At 41.9% G+C, this 21979-nt stretch overlaps 1 protein-coding gene across 1 annotated transcript in view; it reads left to right on the top strand.

The window, feature by feature from the left end:
• The window catches only part of pkd1a (polycystic kidney disease 1a), an 80581-nt gene that overhangs the window by 43744 nt on the left and 14858 nt on the right, over positions 1-21979 (top strand). The window contains exons 24-42 of the mRNA XM_080029057.1: positions 9726-9878; positions 11379-11519; positions 12819-13140; positions 13821-14037; positions 14955-15114; positions 15225-15377; positions 15528-15672; positions 16143-16463; positions 16580-16668; positions 16771-17089; positions 17650-17824; positions 18023-18287; positions 18373-18568; positions 18998-19168; positions 19289-19432; positions 19528-19738; positions 20229-20355; positions 20630-20740; positions 21155-21204. Coding sequence (XP_079885183.1) covers positions 9726-9878; positions 11379-11519; positions 12819-13140; positions 13821-14037; positions 14955-15114; positions 15225-15377; positions 15528-15672; positions 16143-16463; positions 16580-16668; positions 16771-17089; positions 17650-17824; positions 18023-18287; positions 18373-18568; positions 18998-19168; positions 19289-19432; positions 19528-19738; positions 20229-20355; positions 20630-20740; positions 21155-21204 — 3470 coding nt within the window. The remainder of the gene's footprint in view (positions 1-9725; positions 9879-11378; positions 11520-12818; positions 13141-13820; positions 14038-14954; positions 15115-15224; positions 15378-15527; positions 15673-16142; positions 16464-16579; positions 16669-16770; positions 17090-17649; positions 17825-18022; positions 18288-18372; positions 18569-18997; positions 19169-19288; positions 19433-19527; positions 19739-20228; positions 20356-20629; positions 20741-21154; positions 21205-21979) is intronic.

The following is a 21979-nucleotide window of genomic DNA, read 5'->3' as shown; positions in this document are numbered from 1 at the left end:
TGTCAGGTCAATACAAAGCTACTAGTAAAAGTTATGTTGCAGATAGTTGAAGCACATGTTGAGATTTGAACGGGCCATACATTGCAAGGTTGAAATGACGTACTCTTTAATTGAGTTGATTTTAGTCACTTAACAAAACCCAATGTTGTCATAATACCTAGTAAATAAAAGCTATTATTTACTATATATCAATTATTCAATTAAAATGTCTGCATGAATATAGTTGAATGTGAATTTAGTAAATGAGTGGTCTTTTAAAATGTCTTCAAATAGAGGATTAGAAGACTTTTTAGATTAGAAGTTTTACGTATTGTCTCTTTGCTACATTCTCAATACTTTGAGTTTGAATCTAAAATAAAAAAAGAAAGAGACTTGAATTGTCGAGCCTAAGTCTTCTTTCATAGTATTATACCGTCACCTCTCTCATAGTGAATGCATGGGAGTTTGGAGGACACAGTTGATTCTCCACAATAGGACTTTGGAAAAATGACATAACGTTCATCTGGTCCAGGGTACTGTAGCTGCCTACGTAGAGGCTTGGCACTCAATGATGTGAGGAGGCTAACTAAGGACAGGACAGTTTGTGAGTGTGTCTCATGAATGTCCATTGTATGTTGGCGTGTGTGAATTCATTTCACTTATTTTTACACTCACTGTTTCCTTGACTGGGTGGGAACACATTGTGCCTGTGCAGCAGAAGACCACAATATCAGACCCAATGGGATGGGTGTGAGCTGCAGAGAGCGTGCGTGTGTGTGTGTGTGTGTGTGTGTGTGTGTGTGTGTGTGTGTGTGTGTGTGTGTGTGTGTGTGTGTGTGTGTGTGTGTGTGTGTGTGTGTCTGTGTGTGTGTGTGTGTGTGTGTCTGTGTGTGTGTGTGTGTGTAGGCATTTAAAGGGTTGTATAACTGTTTAGAGATAAACTCAGCATTCCACAGCTGGTGCTTTGCTCCCCATCCTGATAATTACACACTTGCACATACAGTGAACAGCATGCACATAAACACACACACACACACACAGACACACACACACACACACACACACACACACACACACACACACACACACACACACACACACACACACATTTACAACTGTTCACAACTGCTGATAAAGAGAAAGAATGACACTCTGTCAGACCACAAAGAGTGAAAGTGTCAAGGACTTGAAAAGATGGAGAAAAGCCATGGGCAGAAAGACAGATGATCCCACTGTCCTGACCTTAGATACAAATACGTTTGTAGGAAACGATAGAGTTGTTCCAAACAGAGGGAAAAAAGAATAGTATTTTACACAATGCTTACTTTTCTCTTTAAAAAATCTAAAGAACTAGAAACCCAACATTTGAAGGATGTAGGATTATTGCAAATTAAAAGTCAGAATAAAAATTTAAGCCTTTAATTTGTTTTTAAAAATACCAAGCAGGGTTTGCTATTCTAACAAGAAGAGGGAGGCTTTACCAAAAACACAAAGCAGCCATGCCAAATATCTTGTGGGGAGGCTGTTCTTGGTGGAACATAACATTAAAGTAATCACATCTGCATGAAGGTGCTACAGTAGGTTATGTAGGGATTTAAGACAAAGAGGACTTTAAATTGAATTTCTTTCAAAGACACAGGTTCCCAGTGCAGCTTCTCTTCTTTTTTGATATCTGGGCTGCAGCCTTCTGAAATAACCTTTGTTTTCTTTTTTAGGTAACCCTTTTAAAAAGTGGGTTGTATTAAAAGCATGTTTCAGCATTTATAAGCATCAGTGGGAGGAAATGAAGCAATGTGTTAAGATGATTTAAGGACTTCTTAAAATGGCAAGTCCATTTAAGTTACAAAGAACGTAAGTTATAACAGACCAAATGTGCGCCTATGCAGCTTTTTGTAGGTACTTTGTCCGCATGAATTGTTATTACAACCAAATTAAAATCTAATTTCCCACTTCTATCAATATATTGCATACCTCTTACTCTGAGTATCACTATCTGTTACATAAAAAACCTTGCTCCATGCTCATGTCCTCATTGAAAAGAGTTTTAGTTTTTTAAGCCAGGGGCCCACCCAAATGTGGGCTGTGCCCACCCAATCAAAAATTATTTTTTTATTTTTTTAGGTGTAAGAAGTCCAGGCACACTATCGGACGGACCTGTTCATTCGCTGTCCAAGAAAATGTCAAATAAAATTCAGACAATTAATTAATACTAAAGAATATACCATTACCATGCATTGCTTCTAATTGTATTATAGGGTGGGCTCTGGGCAGGACAGCCTGCCTCCAAGTTACCCACCCGCTTATAGTGGTCACTGGTCAGCAGAGCCGTCCCGAGGCATAAGCGAATGAGCGGTTGCTTAGGGTCCCGACTGCCAGGGGGCCCCCCCCAATTTTTTTATTTATTTAGTTTTTTTTTTAAGTTTGTGTGTTTGATAGCAACATCATATTATGTAAATGTAAATTATCATAAAATAAAAGGAATACAGTGTTTTGGTAGATAGTTAATAGTTTAATAATTGAATCAGTTCATCTGGGAGGTAATCAGAGGTTAACTGATCACGTCACGTTCAAGTCCATGGCATGCACAGTGTGCATTGAGTTTATTTCAAAATATTTGAAAATGGGGCTGCCCTCAGTTGCCCATGCACTGTGTATATTGTAGTCTATAGCCTATTTCAGCCTCGTCTGTGGAAAAAAAGATAACTGGACAACAGAGTTCTTCTGCTTCGTTCCTCTCACTGCATTTTAATTAATTCATTATATTACAGAAAAATATGTCCCGTAAAAGAAAAAGAGCACCAAGCCCATCCCAGAGGACCCTGCATAATATTTTATTTCAAATTTATATTTCTATGGAAAATCCATGTGTCTTTCTTCAATAGCTTCTAATTCAGCCGACCCAGTGTCTCCAAATTATTTGTTCACACAAAATTCCTCAGATTTAGCCTCTTAATTTTCCTCTCAAAGTGCACCAGATTCATGCATTTCACTTTAAAAAGGTAAAAAAAAATCTCCCGGGGGGGGGGGGGACATTATGTTGTATATAATGTATATTATATGTTATTCATAAACATTTTGGAAAAAAAACATGCAAGAATCAAATTTCCCACACAGCAACACTCAAAGTGTATTTGCATATTGTGTTCTACACAATTCACAGTAAATGTGCCAAAAAGCAGACGCAGATATCTTACAAGGGCAAAAAAATTCTGCTTGCGCACCCTGCGCGCACTCGCATCTTCGGTCTCCCTGCCCAGTGTGCCCACCTAAAATTTCTACAGGCCCACCCTAATCTAACTGTCCGGGTCTGGGTGCGTTACTATGAATTGATTGAATGAACTGTGTAGCCTAGTCCGAACGCACCCCTGGCTCCATACTACAAAAACTGCTAGTGAGGAGACCGGTGTGTTTTAAGTTGTGTTTTATTCAGTGTGGATGACATTATAACTGCACCGTCACGTCAGTCAGCCGGAGCGCCTGTTTAGTGAATTTTATTTGTTGTGTGAGCGTGCGCGTTGCCGCAGTAACCACCTATCAATCCACGGTTGAAACGTGCTCTCCCTGAGTTTGTTTGCATCGCCCTTGTGAGTAAGTGCAAGGAGTTTCCCGATCTCTACAAATTATAATTTATGCACGTTATTAAACTATAATCTGACGTTGTTGGAAATGTGTTGATCTCATGGAAGGGAAACAATGCTTTGGAATATACTATAGGCTAATGCATTATTTCACTTCTCAGAACACATTTTATATAGGCCTACATATAGGCTAGTCCTACAGGTTCGCTAATACGTGATATTTCATACAGTACAAAGTTGGGCAAAACAGCTTAACAAAGACTATAACGACTGTGCCAATCATGATGTGTGATCAGCGCGCGCGTGTGTGTTTGTGTTTGTGAGGCAGTTGCAGCGACGCATAGCACGGGCTTTCTTCCTTCCCAGTCGCTTTCTTTGTGGCCGGTTGCCTCCCTTTTTTCCTCATGTCAGTCAAAATGCTGTGCATCATTGTCAAAAAAAAATTGTCAAAAATCTGCATTCCTAACAAGCTGCTGTGTTTTCTTCTTCTTCTTTCACCCGTCTACCTAAATAGAAGTCTTTCAGCGCTCTTTATTGTCACTGGTGCTCAGTTGCTAGCCTTCACACAGCGCTTGTCATCTCTGGTACACAGGTAGGTACCACATGAGGGGCAGCTCTAGGTCAGGTGGGAGAGAAAGTTTGACGTGAGCCTCTTGAGGCAAGAACAAGGAACTGCATGCTTTAGTGTGGGGCAACCATTTCATTTTTTTATGCAACACAATACTTTTCTGTTCTGAGAGGAGATTATCTCATTTAGACATTAGGAAAAACATCATTACAACTATGATCTCGCTTAGGATGCTTACAGTGTCCCATGCCTACTGTCCAAGTATATAGCCTATCATGTATATTTGCAAAATTGATTAAACGGCCGCGATTCGCCGGTTGCAACAGCTGTTTAGCGTGTCATCACAAGCCGAATATTGCTATTGTTCTTTTCCTGGGATCTGTATGCTGCTGTGCATGTTAAAGAAGGAAATAAACATAGGATAAATCCTTACTCCTCCTCTCGTCGTCTCATGCTTTATGACGTGTTTGGCCTTAAAGGCCTACTTCACCGGTTTGAATATGAAGGTGTATTGAATTCTGAGATCCTATGTAGTATAAATGTGCGGAAAAAAATTGAAATCGGTTCATCCTAGCCTGAGAAAAGGCAGAAAGAGTGATGTCTTTTACTGTGACATCACAGTAATATTTACAAAGTACGTTTTTTTTAACCCTATATTTCTCTTTCTGTGATGTCACGAGAAAGAGAAATATAGGGTTAAAAAAAACACTCTTTCTGCCTTTTCTCAGGCTAGGATGAACCGATTTTAATTTTTTTTGCACATTTATACTACATATGATCTCAGAATTCAATACACCTTCATATTCAAACCGGTGAAGTAGGCCTTTAAGTGGTGTTTTAGCCGACACCCCTGAACTGAATCCAGTGATAGCAGATCAGCACGGTACATTCAGCAGTTTCCTCTATACTTTTGTTGAGAACAAAATACTTGAAGTGCAGGATAAACCTCTTGCTGTATGTTGATGTGCAATAAATAGCCTGTTAAAGGTTATGTAGCATACAAGTAGGCCTACCTGTCTGTTCTACTCATTTCAACTGACTTGTGAAAACTGCTCAGAAAAATCCAAATTTGTTGACATATAGCAACTTTTTTTTTTTACAGTAGGCTAAAGCAAATAGTTACTTTCCCTGGTAACTAGTTACTTCTATTATAAAGTAATTCAGTTACTAACTCAGTTACTTTTTGGAACAAGTAGTGAGTAACTATAACTAATTACTTTTTTAAAGTAACGTTCCCAACACTGGCCTACGAACAGAATCAATAGTTCAGTAGCCTGGATGTGCTGCTCTGAACAGTAATGTCATATAAATGCTGTCTGAAGTGACGGAGCATTTTAACACATCATTTAATCACTTTAACACATAATTACATCCTGATGAGTTGAAAATAGTGGGTCGGGCTGTTTGGAGTGTCAGATACTTAAAGCTAATACTTAAGCTACCCTTAAGGCTGCAATAGGCCCTTAGTACTAAGTAAAAATCTCATGAATTCCAATATTACCTAGATTGAGGTCGCACTGCCAAAATCAGTCCTGTATTGCATCAAGAGCCACATATGAAAGTTGTCCAAATCGGAAATCACATATGAGCGAATACATTTGGAATTGCACCACTTTTGCATGCAATCTGAATATAGATTGTAGATTTTATTTGACATGGACATGACAATATCATTAGACGAACCAGATGCATTGTTTTCAGTGTATTACCATAAATGCTAGTTTTCAACACCCGACAATGTACGAAATGTAGTGCAAATGTTGTGCAAGTAATCTTTATATTCAGCCAAACGGTTAAAAATCAGCAGCCCTGATTGTATGTAAAAACACACCGTCTTCAACATTTAAATGAGCATGTTAGCCTGTCAAACCATGTACACAGATCTTACACATGACAAAAACGGTTTAAAACGAGCCATTTATCTGAAGCCTGCTCCACTGCAAAGACAGATACACATCATTCACACTGTGTGGATCTAATAGAGAAGTACATACTATATATCTACATTTATTTTTGTTCATAGATTGAAGTAAACAACAGTTCTGAGACTGGGGAAGTTTAATGAGGCAGGATAAGATGGTGAGAGGGCCACCATTACCTTCAAACCCGCATATACAGTACATCCTTGATAATACATTCAGCGCATACAACGCATGTGGTTCCAAGAAGCAAGAATAACTCTGTAGAATAGCGACATTAACCCATGTAAAGTATATAAAGTAAGTGGCTTTTTCTAAGCAGGTATATGGGGCGGTCGTCCACTAGATTGCAGGGTTGGTTTTCCTGCCACATGTAAAAGTGTCCCTTAACACACTTAACCCCAAATTACTCCCGGTAGTTAGCTTGCACCCTGCATGGTAGCTGCTGCTATCGGTGTATGAGTGTGTGTGTGTGTGTGTGTGTGTGTGTGTGTGTGTGTGTGTGTGTGTGTGTGTGTGTGTGTGTGTGTGTGTGTGTGTGTGTGTGTGTGTGTGTGTGTGAATGGTTGAATGTCTGAAATAATTGGTTGAAAATGGTTGAAATCTGTGAAAAACGCTATATGAGTGGAGTCCATTTACCATTTGAGTGACTGCAAAGGGCCTGAAATCAAACATGCATAGCCCCAGGTAGCTACTGAGCAGCAAATGCAAGTGTAGGGCGCACAATGGGTTTAATATTATAGTCATCAAATCCAGCATGCGATCAAAGTTGCACTCGCGAGGGCATTATTCAACTTCGTCCCTTTAGTGATTAAAAGTATATTCTAGCTCAAAGGAAAAATTACCCATAATACAATCGCTACTCATATCTCAGATCATTTGAATGTGATTTCTTGTAGAGCGTGTGTGTGTGTGTGTGTGTGTGTCAGAAGTGTCCAAGAAGTTTGGGATTTCATGAGCTTTACATCCAACATTTACAGTGAAAATGTATTACAACGCTTAATATGAACCTTATTAAATATTAACATAGATTTTGCCTCAAGAAATAAAGTATCTAAGCACTAAAATAGTTTTTAAAACTTTAAATATAGAGTATATTGATCGATTATTAAATGAAAATTATTGAAAATCATCTAATCTCACAGTTTCTATCCTCTCAAATGTATAACAGTGTCTCCTTGTCTCTTTGATATAAATGAAATCTGCTAATGGTCGTCTTTGTAAATAAGAATTTGTCCTCAATGACCTGTCTGGTTAAATAAAGGTCAAATAAATACAAATACAACAAAATGTTTGGTTTCTGGGCTGTAGGACACAATGCGATCCATGTGCTATATTCAGAAAGGAATTCTCGGGAAAAGCCTTCACCGCGTTGTTGTGGCGACAGAGTTAGAAGATGTGACTCAAACCTTTGTGTTCCCGGTGTCAACATGAACAGCGCATTTTACAACATGGCTGACAAGTGGCATTCTTGTCATATCCGACCTGTGAAGAGTTTATTTCTCCACCACGGCTGTTTTCTCCTATAGCTGGACCTCTGCTTGATACCTGTTCCCCTGGCCCAAATATTAAAAAGGAACATGTTTAAAAAAAAAAGTGTGCCAGAAATGAATTAATGTATACCTTCATTTCGTTAGCCTTATAGCATTATTGCCTCAATCATATTTACTCTACTCTACTTTTACTCTACATCTACTCTATTCTACATCTACTCTACTCTACATCTACTTTACCCTGCTCTATGACCCTTAAAATATGACTTAGGCAATTATGCTAGTAGGCTAACGAAAAGTAGATGTAGAGTAGAGTAGATGACCCAGTGTCTCCAAATTATTTGTTCACACAAAATTCCTCAGATTTAGCCTCTTAATTTTCCTCTCAAAGTGCACCAGATTCATGCATTTCACTTTAAAAAGGTAAAAAAAAATCTCCCGGGGGGGGGGCATACCCCCGGACCCCTCTAGCAGGGTCGTGACTTCGACTGGCTACTATTTTCACCCAGCTGGACATCGGAGGCAATAGTGGAAAGACTATATATCTATAGTGTGTATAGCTTTGGGGCCGTATTCACAAAACATTTTATCTTAGCGCTAAGAGTACTCCTAAGGAGCACTAAAAGTTCTTAGTAAGGAGTAATTTCTTAAAACCTATTCACAAAGCTGATAAGACCAACTTTTACTAAGGAATGGGAGGGTCTCCTAAGAGGGCGGTGTTGACCCTGTTGCTATGGATGATGTCATGTTCATACCTTCTATGCCCACAGTGATTGGCTGAGAGGGAATGAGAGCTAAGAGTGAGTTTATGATAGAACCACTGTGGGAGATATCCATATCGTGTCGCTGTATTAAAGTGAATAGTTTTTATATACAATTAATGACAAGTGACACTGATTTAACATGAAACCAAGATACTGCAGGGTTTCCCACACATTCGTTCACAATTAACCTACAATAGCGCCACATAGGTCTATTCATTTAACATTTTACAATGATTTGAGTCGGAAAAAATATCCTCATTGAACAGCTGCATGCCATGCACTCTCACTGTATTTCCCTCAACTATGCAGCAATAGTCAGACAGCGACAAACCAGGAAATTCACCATTTAGAAACAACAACTGGCGAAATCGTAAAGTGCATGCGGAAGGAAAAAAGGCGAGACACGCAACTATACAGTAGCGGACCTGTGGAATGGAGGAGATGGAAGCGCCACATATGGGCCTACTCTAGTAACAAATTAAACCCAAACGTGACACCAACAGTAACTTTCAGTGCATCGTAAACCCAAAGCAACTGCAGGAAAAGGAACTTAACAAATAATTGTTTATATAAATATAAATGTGTCTATACTTTCTAAACATAGCTTTACTAAGATCATTAACCCCTTACAGCTATTAAGGTACCTTTTATAAAGCTCACTAGCATTACATCTCTCCAAAATGCCATCAAATGAGTGTCTGTGATTTACTCTTAGTGACTTAGGAGTCCTCGAGAGGACTCCTAGCTTTTCATAGATTTAGGAGCTAGTTTTAGCGCTAAAATGCTTTGTGAATTACACTTATCTTAAAAAGTTAGGAGTCCTAAAATTAGGAGTGAAACGCCCCTTATTTTTGAGAGTCACTCCTAAATCAGCACGTTAGGACCTACTCTTAGCCTTAAAATGTTTTGTGAATACGGCCCCTGGACTACCACCATCCAGGTTGCCCAGTCCCAAAGCTTTCTCTTCAATCAGCTCAGGCTGCCTACAGTTAATACTGTGATTTAAAAAAATATATACATTATGTTGTATATAATGTATATTATATGTTATTCATAAAATTTTGGAAAAAAAACATGCAAGAATCAAATTTCCCACACAGCAACACTCAAAGTTTATTTGCATATTGTGTTCTACACAATTCACAGTAAATGTGCGCTCGCATCTTCGGTCTCTCTGCCCAGTGTGCCCACCTAAAATTTCTACAGGCCCACCCTAATCTAACTGTATAGAACCGGGCCTGTCTGTTAGTATGGTGTCTCATTTATTTACTGTCTTGCTTTCCTATGTATTTTTGTAACTTTTTTAACTTAATTCCTTGTTTTTAATGAGCTGTACACCCAGTCAAATGATTGACTTGATGACATTTTAGCGAATAAAGCGTTTCTGATTGTGATGGTTTTCTTTTCCCAATGTCTGCTTGCAGGGTGTACAGCATTGCTCCACTCTGAACTTCGGCCTGGGCTCCAGCGGTCCGTACCTTGGGATCTCCGGCATGGAGCTGGAGGCGGACGTGGAATACACTTTCAGACTGTCCATCAACAAAGACGGGATGCCACCAGAGTCCACCACGCAGACTGTAAGCACACACTTACACACGTGAACACATGTACGCTATAAGGGGGACTTTGCCCCTAGGTACCTTTGAGCCCGATACTTATATCAAGATCGGGGTCTATAAAAATAAAATCTAAAAATGATAAGCCGATAATATTTTCTTTTTAAAATAACGTTAGCCTCTAAGCATAATTGCCTAAATCATGTTTACTCTACTTTTACATCTACTCTATTCTACATCTACTTTACCCTACTCTATAACCCTTAAAATATGACTTAGGCAATAATGCTATTAGGCTAACGAGAAGTAGAGTGTAGTAGATGTAGAATAGAGTAGAGTAAGGGTAAAAGTAGAGTAGTAATAGAGTAAATATGATGTAGGCAATTATGCTATGAGGCTAACGATAAACATGTAGCAATGTTGATATGTTACTCTTTTTCTTCATATTGCATTCCTGGACACAAACTGAATGGTAATAGCTAACAGCTAAAAATGAACCCGTCAAAGGTTTCAGGACCAATTCCATAATGTTCACTCACTCTGACGCCTGCTGTCGGCCAGTTAGAAAAAACTCTGAGAGCCCAAGGTGCCACTTATTCCGTCAGAAAAAGTGTCTCTCTCTGTAATTTGTGACACATAGCAATCAGGGAAAAAAAAGTCTCACCGGTCTGGAAAAAAGCTGCTCATGCTGGACCACAGTGGAAGATGTAGTTTAGGCAGTAGTTGTGTTTGTGTTGGCCTTTGGCTGGTTTGAGTATTGAGGTTGCAGTTATTGCTGCCAAAAGGGAGGATGTTCAGTATCTTCAACTTCTATTTAGTCTTACTTAATTACATGTAGATGGATACACACTCATGAAGACATAATACTACAATAATAACGATAAAATCAAATAAATTGTCTTGTTCATGTGTTGTTAGCGTACTTGCTTGTCTGCCGATCTTACAAATATGGAGAGATAACTTTTGGATTATTGCCATTTCAATGTATTTTCAACATGATTCACCTGAGATTGTTTAGAGACCTTGTAATGACAATAAACAGTTTCATACAGTGATTACAAAGGATTACATTACTGTCTACAACAGTTCAAGTTTGAAGCGTGGACGAATCCTTCTTTCACAGCTTTTCATTTGGTATCTGTTCAGCTCAACAACGAGGAACAATAAATTGAGACTGAATGTGTTCTAATCTAAATCTAACATGGCATCCAACTTATTGTTTGCAACTGGTGTGAAAGCATGCGTAAACTAAGGGAAGAAAAAGGAAAGAGAAATGGATCAACATGTGCTTCGTATTTAGTGTGTTTAGGCGGGTGGGTCGGCATTCGTGATCAGAGCGGGAGGATAGGATAGAGTTGTCTCTCCACTGCCATTATTGCTAACATTTGACAGCATTGTGTGTGTGTGTGTGTGTGTGTGTGTGTGTGTGTGTGTGTGTGTGTGTGTGTGTGTGTGTGTGTGTGTGTGTGTGTGTGTGTGTGTGTGTGTGTGTGTGTGTGTGTGTGTGTGTGTGTGAGATAGGTGCTCGTTCAGAGTGGCCATATTCCCATGGTGTATCTGGAGTGTGTGTCCTGTAAGGCCCAGTCCATCTACGAGGTCAGCCAGAACTCGTACGTCTACCTCAGAGGAACCTGCGACAACTGCCAGAGCTTTCACCGTGGGGTAAATACACAAACACACACACACACACACACACACACACACACACACACACACTCTGGCAAAATGACTTACACTTTTATTCACTCCAAATTGAACTCTCTGTGTCACAGCTACATGAGGTTATAACCACAGAGATCAACTTTTCCACGTCCTTCCCGCTTCACCTAGTTCCACCCTCTCTTTTATTCAGACTTTCCCTGATTTGCGATGGAGGCAGTGTTGTGTGGGCGTGAGAATGAGGTCATCATACAACCGGAGCTAGAGAATATGTTTGGTCCATAGATAGTATATATTGGTCTTTACTTACACAGGGAAACAATTCAAAAGGACCACTTGTTGGGGACCACTGGGCCTCAAATTGTCCTACAGTTTCCATATTGCACAGGGGTCATTTTGAATTTGCTAATCTTTTTGCATATATCTGACCACATGTTGTAGTCCTACATGTACAAGTGAACAAGTCAGCTGGAATAGAAACAGCTTCTAATTCTAAACTTTACTGGCAGCTAATCAAGAGCGGCCCACACTGGAGTAATGTTCCGTCAGGGATTTGTCTTGTTAGATGATTTTTTTTCTTCTTTTAATTAAGAAGAATAATGTGATAATGAGTACTTAAAAGCATGGTTTAACTTCTCAGCACATTCAAAAGAAAAGTGGTGTCGGACTTCAGAAATATTCATTTTTAGATTCTGAAAGTACTTACTTAAGAAATATTTCTTAATTGGAATAGTAACGAACAAGGTCCTATAGGATTCTGCTCAATGTCTGCACAATAAATGTTAAGATGCAGTCAAGAGCTGTTTAGTACTGAAGACTTATATCTCTTTGACTTTATCTGGACAAAAGAAAGTGAACAAAATGCCAGTGGTAGATTTATGTTCTGGATTATGACTTGGTCTGAAGCAGTGATTTGACTTAGAAGTTGCCAGGCAACTAGCTAAAAATTGAACAGGGCAACATGAAAGTTTCTTCAATCTTCTCATCAAAATGTCGGCAGTCTCTAGCCTAAGCTAGTGCATATTGTATTATATATATATATATATATATATATATATATATATATATATATATATATATATATATATATATATATATATATATATATATATATATATATCTATAGTTATTGACTCATTTCCATAAGCCATGATTCATCCATTTATGTAATTGCTCGTCACTGCTGGCTCCAGACAACACATGAAGTTCTTTCCACCTTTTACTGAAAGCTTTTAAGCCGGCTAATAGCTGCTCATTGAATGTGTTTGTTGAATGATTGAGCTTAATGAGCCTGTGTTCCAGCGTTGGAATGCCGTGACTCTGCAGAATGAGCCCCTGGTCCTGGACTCCTCCTCCACCACCACAGGCAGTGACGGCATGAACCTGGTGCTGCGGCAGGGCGTACTGCGTCACGGAGACTCCTACAAGTTCACCCTGCTGGTGACTGACGACAGCCTGGACGGAGAGGGCCAGGCCTCCATCACTCTGCACCACAACATGCCCCCGGCCGGAGGGGCATGCCACCTGAGGGGGGGAGGGGAGGCGGGCCTGGAGTACGGGGAGGGAGACGCTGAAGGCTGGAGGATACGAACGCTGGTGGACCGGGTGCACTTCAACTGCTCAGGTAAGAAGACTCACACACCTGGTCCACGATACACTGTGTTGTATCCAATTTTTGCTTAAAGCTGTAGTATGTAAGATTTTACTTTTTTTTTTTTTTAAAGTTGTTTTTTTAATGTTATTTTTCAGTGTCATTTAGCCCACAATAACCATTCCACTTGAGTTTGACTGTGACTAGACCAGTTCTCTAAATACAATATTGAGTCTCTACTTGTCTGCCCCGCTACATTCACGCCAGAATCACGCAGGCACTCAGGAAGTGACATGAAATTGAAAACGTATTACTAGCGACAAATATATAAACAAAAACAAGCTTTGGATAACTATTCGGGCTGGTTATTTGGACGTGGCAGAGCAGTGGATCAAGAGACCACACATTCCTGTTACATAGTTTACGTAGTACAGCTTTAGTCTTTTTTTTTATTTCTTTTTTTTTTGGCATTTTTATGCTTTATTGATAGTGTAGAGACAGAGGTGAAATGGGGCAGAGAGGGGAGTGACATGCAGAGAAAGACCGCGGGCGGGAATCGAACCCGGGTGTGCTGCTGGGCCCGGCCCGGGGGGGGGACGCCCTACCAACTGAGCTAAGGGCGCCCCGTACAGCTTTAATCTTAAGGACATTTCTCCCCCCGGTTACTCATGACTCATTCTAGTCTTTTGTCGTTGCCACTTTCTTGCCTCCAGGCTACAGTGATCTGGGGGTGTCAGGGACTCCTTTGCTCTACAGTCTGCTGGTGACGCGCTGCAGAGAAGACTACTGCGAGGACTTCTGTGTGTACAAAGGCAGCAGCCCGGAGCACTCTGCCTTCCTGCCCCCGGGCTTCAGCTCAGCCCGACACCGTGTAGCCGTATCCATCACAGTAGAGGACCACCAGGGAGCCGCCATCACTGCACTCAACAAGTAACTACCCCTGGGTTCCAAATCACATACTCTTTCTTTTTACTACACTACATACTAAAGTACAGAAGAGTGTTAGGGCCACAGGAGAGAAAAAAAAAATCAGATAAGGAAGATTTTTCTTTAATTATGTTGAGAAATGTCAAGAATAAAGACAAATACTCCAAAGTGCTTTTGATGTGTATGTTAGTAGGGCATTTATGTATTTTCATTATACTACAATTGACGTACATGTATTTGGACATCCTAAATCTCTTTCTGGCATACTAAATAGTAGGGAAGTATGGGGATTGGAATGCAGGGTACGTTTGACTCCAATTCTTTTCTCCTGGCGTTGACCCCTGACCTTCCTATAGAGGTAGAAAAGCCAAATCATTTAACCACAGTGCTTGAAATAAAGGGTCGGCTTTGCGGTGGCTTACAGTTCAGGTGGCTTAATGTTGGACATTTCCTCTACCAGTGTGTTGAATAGAAACATTTAGCCCTATAGTGTGAAATTATTATTAGGTTTGACAGCAACTCCCGTAAAAGAATGGAACATATGTACAATACCGTATGTCTCTTAAATGTCATGCTGGACTAACGCATTGTGTTGGACAGTTGCATGTGAGAAAGACGATTGCCAAAAGTTTAGTTTGAACCCATCTGGTTGTTGAACATTTGATGGCAGTTCATTGGATAGTTGTTAATATGTCGGTCCAACTAACGGACATTGCCATTCCGAGAAGCCATGCTGCTTACATCGCTAAAAAATCATTTGTGAACTTATCTGACTCTAATAACTGAAGTTAGTGTGTCTTAAAGTCTAAATCTCATATATTTTCCCTTTCATTAAAGGCACATTGCTGCCCTTACACACAACATTAGAAACAGTATATTCAGTAACCGCTAGCTGCTTTTTGTTTTATGTTCGTGTCCAGGTCCATCGAGGTCGGGCTGCCAGATCCGCCCCTTGAGTACAGCAGCCTTCCCCATTGGCTGTCTGGGCTGACAGACAGCACACTCAAAAAGCTGTTAGAACAGGGAGACTCCCAGAGGGTCCGAGAGTTATCGTTGGCTCTGATTACAGTCCTCAATGAGGTAAGAGAGGCCTCGCCGGGCACCACTTGATTAACACATTTATCCATCCGATCATTAATTACCTGGTCCTACATTAAGCCTATAACCACGCCTGTGTTTACCTCCTTCAGTATGAGCAGACCAGGGAGACGGTGCGGGTGTCGCGGGCCGAGCGCGGTCACAGAGTCAGAGTCCGCAGCGACATCACCAGAGCTCTGACCGCTCTAGACCTGACCACGGTTAACGACATCCAGCAGACCTCTGCTGCTCTGGCACAGTGCACGGTGAGCGAGGGAGGGATAGAAAGATAGAAAGAAAAGAAGGGAGAAAAAAAACAACATTAAGGGCAATTTGAAAAGGGCAGATCATGCTAGAATGGAAGTAAGCGGCCAAAGAAGCAACTTAGGATCCCTCTGCGTGTGTGTGTTCTCCAGGCGGTGAGTCGGGAGTTCATCTGTGAGGAGTGTCAGAACAGCACTCTGAACAAGCTGGAGTCCATGCTGGAGATCCTGCAGACAGACACCAAGCAGGGCACCGTCACTCCCACGGAGATAGCTGACAACATCCTGAACATCATGGGTAAGAAAGAAACACTCCCTGTGTCTCTGTGAGGGCCTCAGTGTTTCCATCCCACAGAACCATTTCAGTGAGTCTCATTTCTGAGTAGGAAGCGCAGGCAAAGTGCAGCTACAAATAGAGCTGCACAGGTCTACTCCACACTGACACCCTTGTCCTTATAATACGCTGTAGCCGTATTTATGCTACTATGTGTAGGAATCAAATGTGTTAGTTTTTCGTAGTTGTTTTCTGTATTTCCACCATCTTCAGTAGATCTTTGATGCAGATCATGAAATCTTTAATGGACCGCCAGTCACTGAAGCATAACTTTTTTTCCATATTTGGAAATATTATAGTTGGTATCCTGAGTAAATACAAACTGCAGTGAAGGAAACTGTGCAGCTGTAACTTCTTGTCCACCTTTTTTTCTCTCTCCTCATCATATCTTTCATTTTCTGTTAACCCTATCTGGTATCTTTTCCTCCCTCCAGGTGACCTCATCCATCAGGTCAGCCAATCAGCATCCCAGTCTTACATCCAGCACCCCTACTTGGATTCCCCCCCGCCCCTATTCAACGCCACTATTTCCTCCCCCGTTGAGGGAGGGGACTCCTCTCCCTCCTCTCTGGAACTGAACCCTCTGCGCGTGGCAGCCAAGGCCTACAGCCTGTCGTCTGTCCTCATGCTGATCCTCATGCACGCTCGTGTGCTGAACGAGGAGCCGCTGGTGCTGAGGGGGGCCGAGATCGCCGCCACAGGCAAACTGGCAGACCCCCAGAGCCTGCTCTGCTACCATGGCAACAACAGTCCAGGTGGGTGGTGTATTTAGTGTCTCCTCCTGAGCTGTATAGAAAGTTGTACTTTCTAAAGGACAGGACTGGAAAAACACAAGCATCCGTATAATCTTTTCTTCTTGCTCTTTCTCCAGAGTGCCAGCGCTTCTCCATCCCCCGAGCTTTCAACAACAGCCTTGGCAGAGCCGCGGCAGGAAACAGCATTATGCAGCTACTGTTTCAGGTAACATGGCCTTTGTGCTTCATCTCTTTGAGCCTCTTACCGTTATACCCTCGCCTCATTGGCTAGTCTCATTCTCTGCACTCACCTTCTTGTCCTCACCAGGTGGAGTCTAACCCTTTCCCCTTCAACTATGTGGCCAACTACACGGTTTCTACCGACGTGGCTTCCATGGAGTTCCGCACTGAAAACGGCACCCAGATCCCCATCTCCGGACTGGATGATAGCTTAGCCATCACGGTGGCTGTGAACAATGGCAGCAGTGGAGCAGAATGGGGTCCAGAGGGCTCCAGCACTGGAGGGGTCCCCACTGCCGGAGCTGTTAACATCAGCCACTGTGACTCAGTCATCGTCAGAGTCAGCACGGGAAACACCAACAGACAAGCAGGGGTGTTTGTGCAGCTCAACTTCACCTCTCTGCAGGGTAGGCTGTGACGCTCATCACATACATGTTGCATATAGTGGGGACAGGGACGGCCCTATTAAGACTTTACGGGGCCCTATGCAGGGTTTGGTTAGGTGACATCCCCTCATTGAAATGTGATGCTGTTCCCTCTGATAAATATAGTCATTTGAGTGACACAGTAAATTCCAAACTGGAAGTTTTTCTTTAGGAATTTCAATGTTTACATATTATTGTGTTTTATTTATTCAAATATATTTTCCAGGGGGCCCCAAGGGCACCTGCTTATTGTGGCTAAAGGGTGGGGGTTTCATTTTTATTATCCTTACTTTTGTTGTTTGTACTTTTGTAATGTGTCCAAGCAGCTGTGAAATCTTCTCTAAAAAAACATATATCCATCAATGACATATTCTTTTTTGTAATAATGAATCAGTCCAGTATTCAATTGCATCACCAGAGATTGGCAGTGTGAATTTTGAATGGGCTTGCCTATCATATATATTCACTCAATTTCATACTTTTAATTGTGATTGTACTGACCCAATTCAATTCCTGTCATTATTTTTCCCTTTGTTCTCTAGATGCTAGACCTAAAGATAGGAGAGAGGATGTGGAGGAGCCATATATCACAGCCTACCTTCATTCACATGAACAACCCAATGAGTTCAACTGCACAGACACAAAACGCATTACACTCAGTATGACCAGGGGGCAAGATCTGGACCACAGGAAATACACCTTCTTCCTGTCGCCAGAGTAAGAGCTCTTGTTATCTCACTGCTGTTTAATATGATATATTATATATATATTATCTATATGCACACAGTTTGCTCAGAATGCTATCCTATCCTGTGTAACCGCTAAGGCAGCCACTCTGGGCCTAAAGGCAGAAATGTTTTTGGGGATTTTCTGTACAATCTGACTACAGCAGCTTCTCTGTCCTGTGTTGTGCAGGTCTTACGACACCACTCTGGAATACTTTATCAACGTGAGCACAGCCTGCAGCGCCAGGTCTCAGCCTGTGGGCGTGCATCTGGAGGTGGGCGTCTTTGCCTCTCTGTGTCAGTACTTCAGTGAGAGTGAGAAGCAGTGGCGGACAGATGGCATGGTGCCCCTGGCGGAAACCAACGCCAGCCGGGCTGTTTGTCGCACCAGGCACCTGACCGCCTTCGCTGCAGGCCTCTTTGTACCAGCCAATGCCATCAGCTTCAAAGTGCCGGTCGGTATCCCAAACACAAACACTTCTTGTTGCACATGCGCCATGGAAAATGCACATCTAAATGTTTTCCCTTTTTCCCCTCCAGGAGCGTTCTGGTGCACCGAGCCTGGTCGTGCTGTTAGTGTGTGTTTTGGGCTTACTGAGCTATGTTGTGGCAGCAGCCATATTGCACAAGTTGGACCAGCTGGATTTACGCCGGGCTGGTGTGGTTCCACTCTGCGGCATGGGCGGACTCTTTAAGTATGAGATCCAGGTCAAGACTGGCTGGAGCCGAGGGGCCGGTAAGTTAGGGGGGTGGAGTGGGGGGGGGGGGGGGGGGAATGGTAAAAAGTGGGCACGGGCGTTATTTGAATGCTGAATGGTAACTTAAAGCACATTTTAAATACTGCAGTTAAATGCTATTATATTGGCCTGAATTTAAGCCAGTGAAAGAATGATCAAGATCCTTTTAGAAGAGAGAAAATGAAGAACTCAACAACAAGGTAGACAAAAGTACTCAGCTCACATGTTTTATAGAGATGTGTAGATTTAAATGACAAACTAGAAAGAGAGTTTTCTTAGATTTAAAAGGACAAATAGTTCTAAGTTCAGTGCCCTTATTATGGAGGTAGTAAAAACTGTTACCCGCAAAAATGATAAAAAGGGACTCTCTGCAGACTTCAGAATGTGTGGAAGCAGTCAATGTAATGAGTGTCTCTCTGTCCCTCCAGGCACCACAGCTCACGTGGGAATCAATCTGTTTGGACGTGAGAGCCGCAGCGGACACCGGCACCTGGACAGCAGAGGAGCTTTCACACGCAACACGCTCGACATCTTCCATATTGCCACGGATACCAGTCTGGGCAGTGTCTGGAAAATGCGAATTTGGCACGACAACAAAGGTACTGACTCACACGCACTCACACGCACAACAGTGACTTGAATTTTTTTTTAAAAGTGTTTAACCAGTGGATATCTGAACCACATTTTTTGCAACCCTCACTTCTTGACCCCTCCTTCAGGCCTGTCCCCAGCCTGGATGCTACAGTACGTCTTGGTCAAAGACTTGCAGACAGGAAGCAGCTACTACTTCACGGTGGAGGAGTGGCTGTCAGTGGACAATGAGAAAACAGACGGACGGGTAGAGATGGAAGTGGAGGCCTCGGGTAACTACAAGCCACCATCATCCCTAATAAGCACCAGCTGAGGTGTGGATACGGGCTGGTTGACTCCATCTTGTTTCTACCCTGTTTCCCTTCAGAGGAGGCTGTGCTTCGCAAGCGGCCGCGCCTCCTGAGGTGTGAGCTGCAGAGGGCGCTGTGTGAGAGTCACCTGTGGCTGTCTCTGTGGGAGAGGCCCCCCCGCAGCCCCTTCACCCGCCTGCACAGGGCCACCTGCTGCGCTGTCTTGCTCCAGCTCTTCATACTGGCCAATACACTGTGGTACAGCATTGTGGTCGACAAGAGATACAGGTACAGGAAATAGATAGATAGATTTTATTTTTTTTTTTCATTGCATGTTATATAAAGAAACTTTGTTTAAATATATACATTTTATATAATTTTAGTATCTACCGCTCATGACCGTAATACCATGGAACACAAACATACAATAATACTAAACTAAACAATGGTCAATAAGCATTGGTCAAAATACAACGGATATGACGGAAACAATGGGAGGACGTTTTTCAAGCAAGCACCTACTTTACAAATAACCTTTGACCTGTCTGACCTCAAAAGCAAAAATAATGTAGAAATAGATGGCCACTTCACATGAACTTTGTCAGGAATTAGATTAACATTCTTACATTCAAACAGGACATGATATTAGTCAACACAAAGGTTACAGATCTATATATACCTCTATATAATGTATTTGTTTAAAACATAATAAATGTATTTCTATCCACATGAAAATGATGTTTCTTTGTTCTTATTTGAATGCCATCCTGTGCTACAGCCCCCGGGCCGTGTCAAGGCTTTCTTCATTAAATGGAGAGACGGTGGCAGCCGGGGTGGTGACCTGTTTGATCGTCTACCCTCTCTATCTGCTTGTGTTCACGCTCTTCAGAATGAGCCGCAGCAAGGTAACGCAAACTAGCCTATTAGCTATGTAGCATCATCAAGGGTAAAGTACCTCCAATAAGCCAAACATGAAGCTGAATAGCTGAATTATGTATCTGTTTGTGTGTGTGTGTGTGTGTGTGTGTGTGTGTGTGTGTGTGTGTGTGTGTGTGTGTGTGTGTGTGTGTGTGTGTGTGTGTGTGTGTGTGTGTGTGTGTGTGTGTGTGTGTGTGTGTGTGTGTGTGTGTGTGTGTGTGTGTGTGTGTGTGTGTGTTTGTGTGTGTGTGTGAACATCAGTGCGTGTATGTGGAACAGGTGCCGCCACAAGTGGACCAGGAGTCAGTGGAGATTGATGACTTCCTGGACAACTCCATGGCTGGAAGTTCCTTCCTCTTCTTTAACGGCGAGGTAGTCATTTTTTATTTATTTTTTTCATTGTGGAATCAATATTTCCTTTAAATAAATCCTGTGGGGGGGTGGCGACCTTAGCTCAGTTGGTAGGGCGTCCCCCCCCCGGGCCGGGCCCAGCAGCAGACCCAGGTTCGATTCCCGCCCGCGGTCGTCCTCTGCATGTCACTCCCCTCTCTGCCCCATTTCACCTCTGTCTCTCTGCACTATCAATAAAGCATAAAAATGCCAAAACAATATCTTAAAAAAATAAATAAAATAAAAAAACCTGTGGGGCTGTTTTCCCCCTTGACAGGTTATTGTTTGAGAAGAAAGAAAATGCATTGAAGAGATGAAAACATATGTACGCTTTTCCCCCTTGAGATGATGTCATGCGCATGTCTCTATCTAAACATCCATCACTGTGTTCCTCAGACCAACTCAGAAGAGACCAATGTGGATTTGCCCACACCATCGACCAAAAGGTGAGTCACTCTGTTGCCATGACAGCACTCTGAGAAGATGCCTGACTTAACTATTGGAATGCCAAGTCAACTGTACTCACCGCCTGTCAGACCAAGTGAGCATGACACACAATCGAAGAATAAGGAGCATGAGAATAAGAAGAAGAGGGAGGGAAAAAAACATCAGAGGTGTTTTTATATTGGCCTCTTTGAGATGTTGGTAACACTTTACAGTAAGGGTTTATTAACGAACTGTTAGCCAATGCTAAGTTCATGCTATTAATGGTTAGTTAATGCGTAGTTAATGCTTCGTTAACTAATGCTTAGTTAAGCATAAACTAAGAATAACAATAACAGCTTAGTTTATGTTTATTAAGCATGTACTAAGCATTTATTAACAGTTAGGTAATGCTTAGCGAATGCGTATTGTGCCTTAAATAAGCATTAACTAACAGTTTATTAATGGACCCTTATTGTAAAGTGTTACAGAGATTTCTCTCTTGAAACAAACAACCACAAATACAAAAGCCATACTTTTCTCACTGCTGAGTCTAGTGTTATTACAACAACATGCTCAGCGTTCCCTGAGAAACGTTATTGTTTTGTTAACTTTAATGGCGACTCTAAAAAGAACTGAATCCTTTGCTCCACAAGCAACATATACATAACAAACATCTCTCTCTCTCTCCCTCTCCCTCTCTCTCTCTCTCTCTCTCTCTCTCTCTCTCTCTCTTTCTCCCTCTCTCTCTCTCTCTCCCTCTCCCTCTCTCTTCTCTCTCTCTCTCTCTCTCTCTCT

Source organism: Ammodytes marinus (assembly GCF_949987685.1).
Source record: "Ammodytes marinus genome assembly, chromosome: 6".
Lineage (NCBI taxonomy): Eukaryota > Metazoa > Chordata > Actinopteri > Uranoscopiformes > Ammodytidae > Ammodytes > Ammodytes marinus.
Note: the sequence above shows the minus strand (reverse complement) of the source record. Positions and strands in the feature narration are given on the sequence as shown.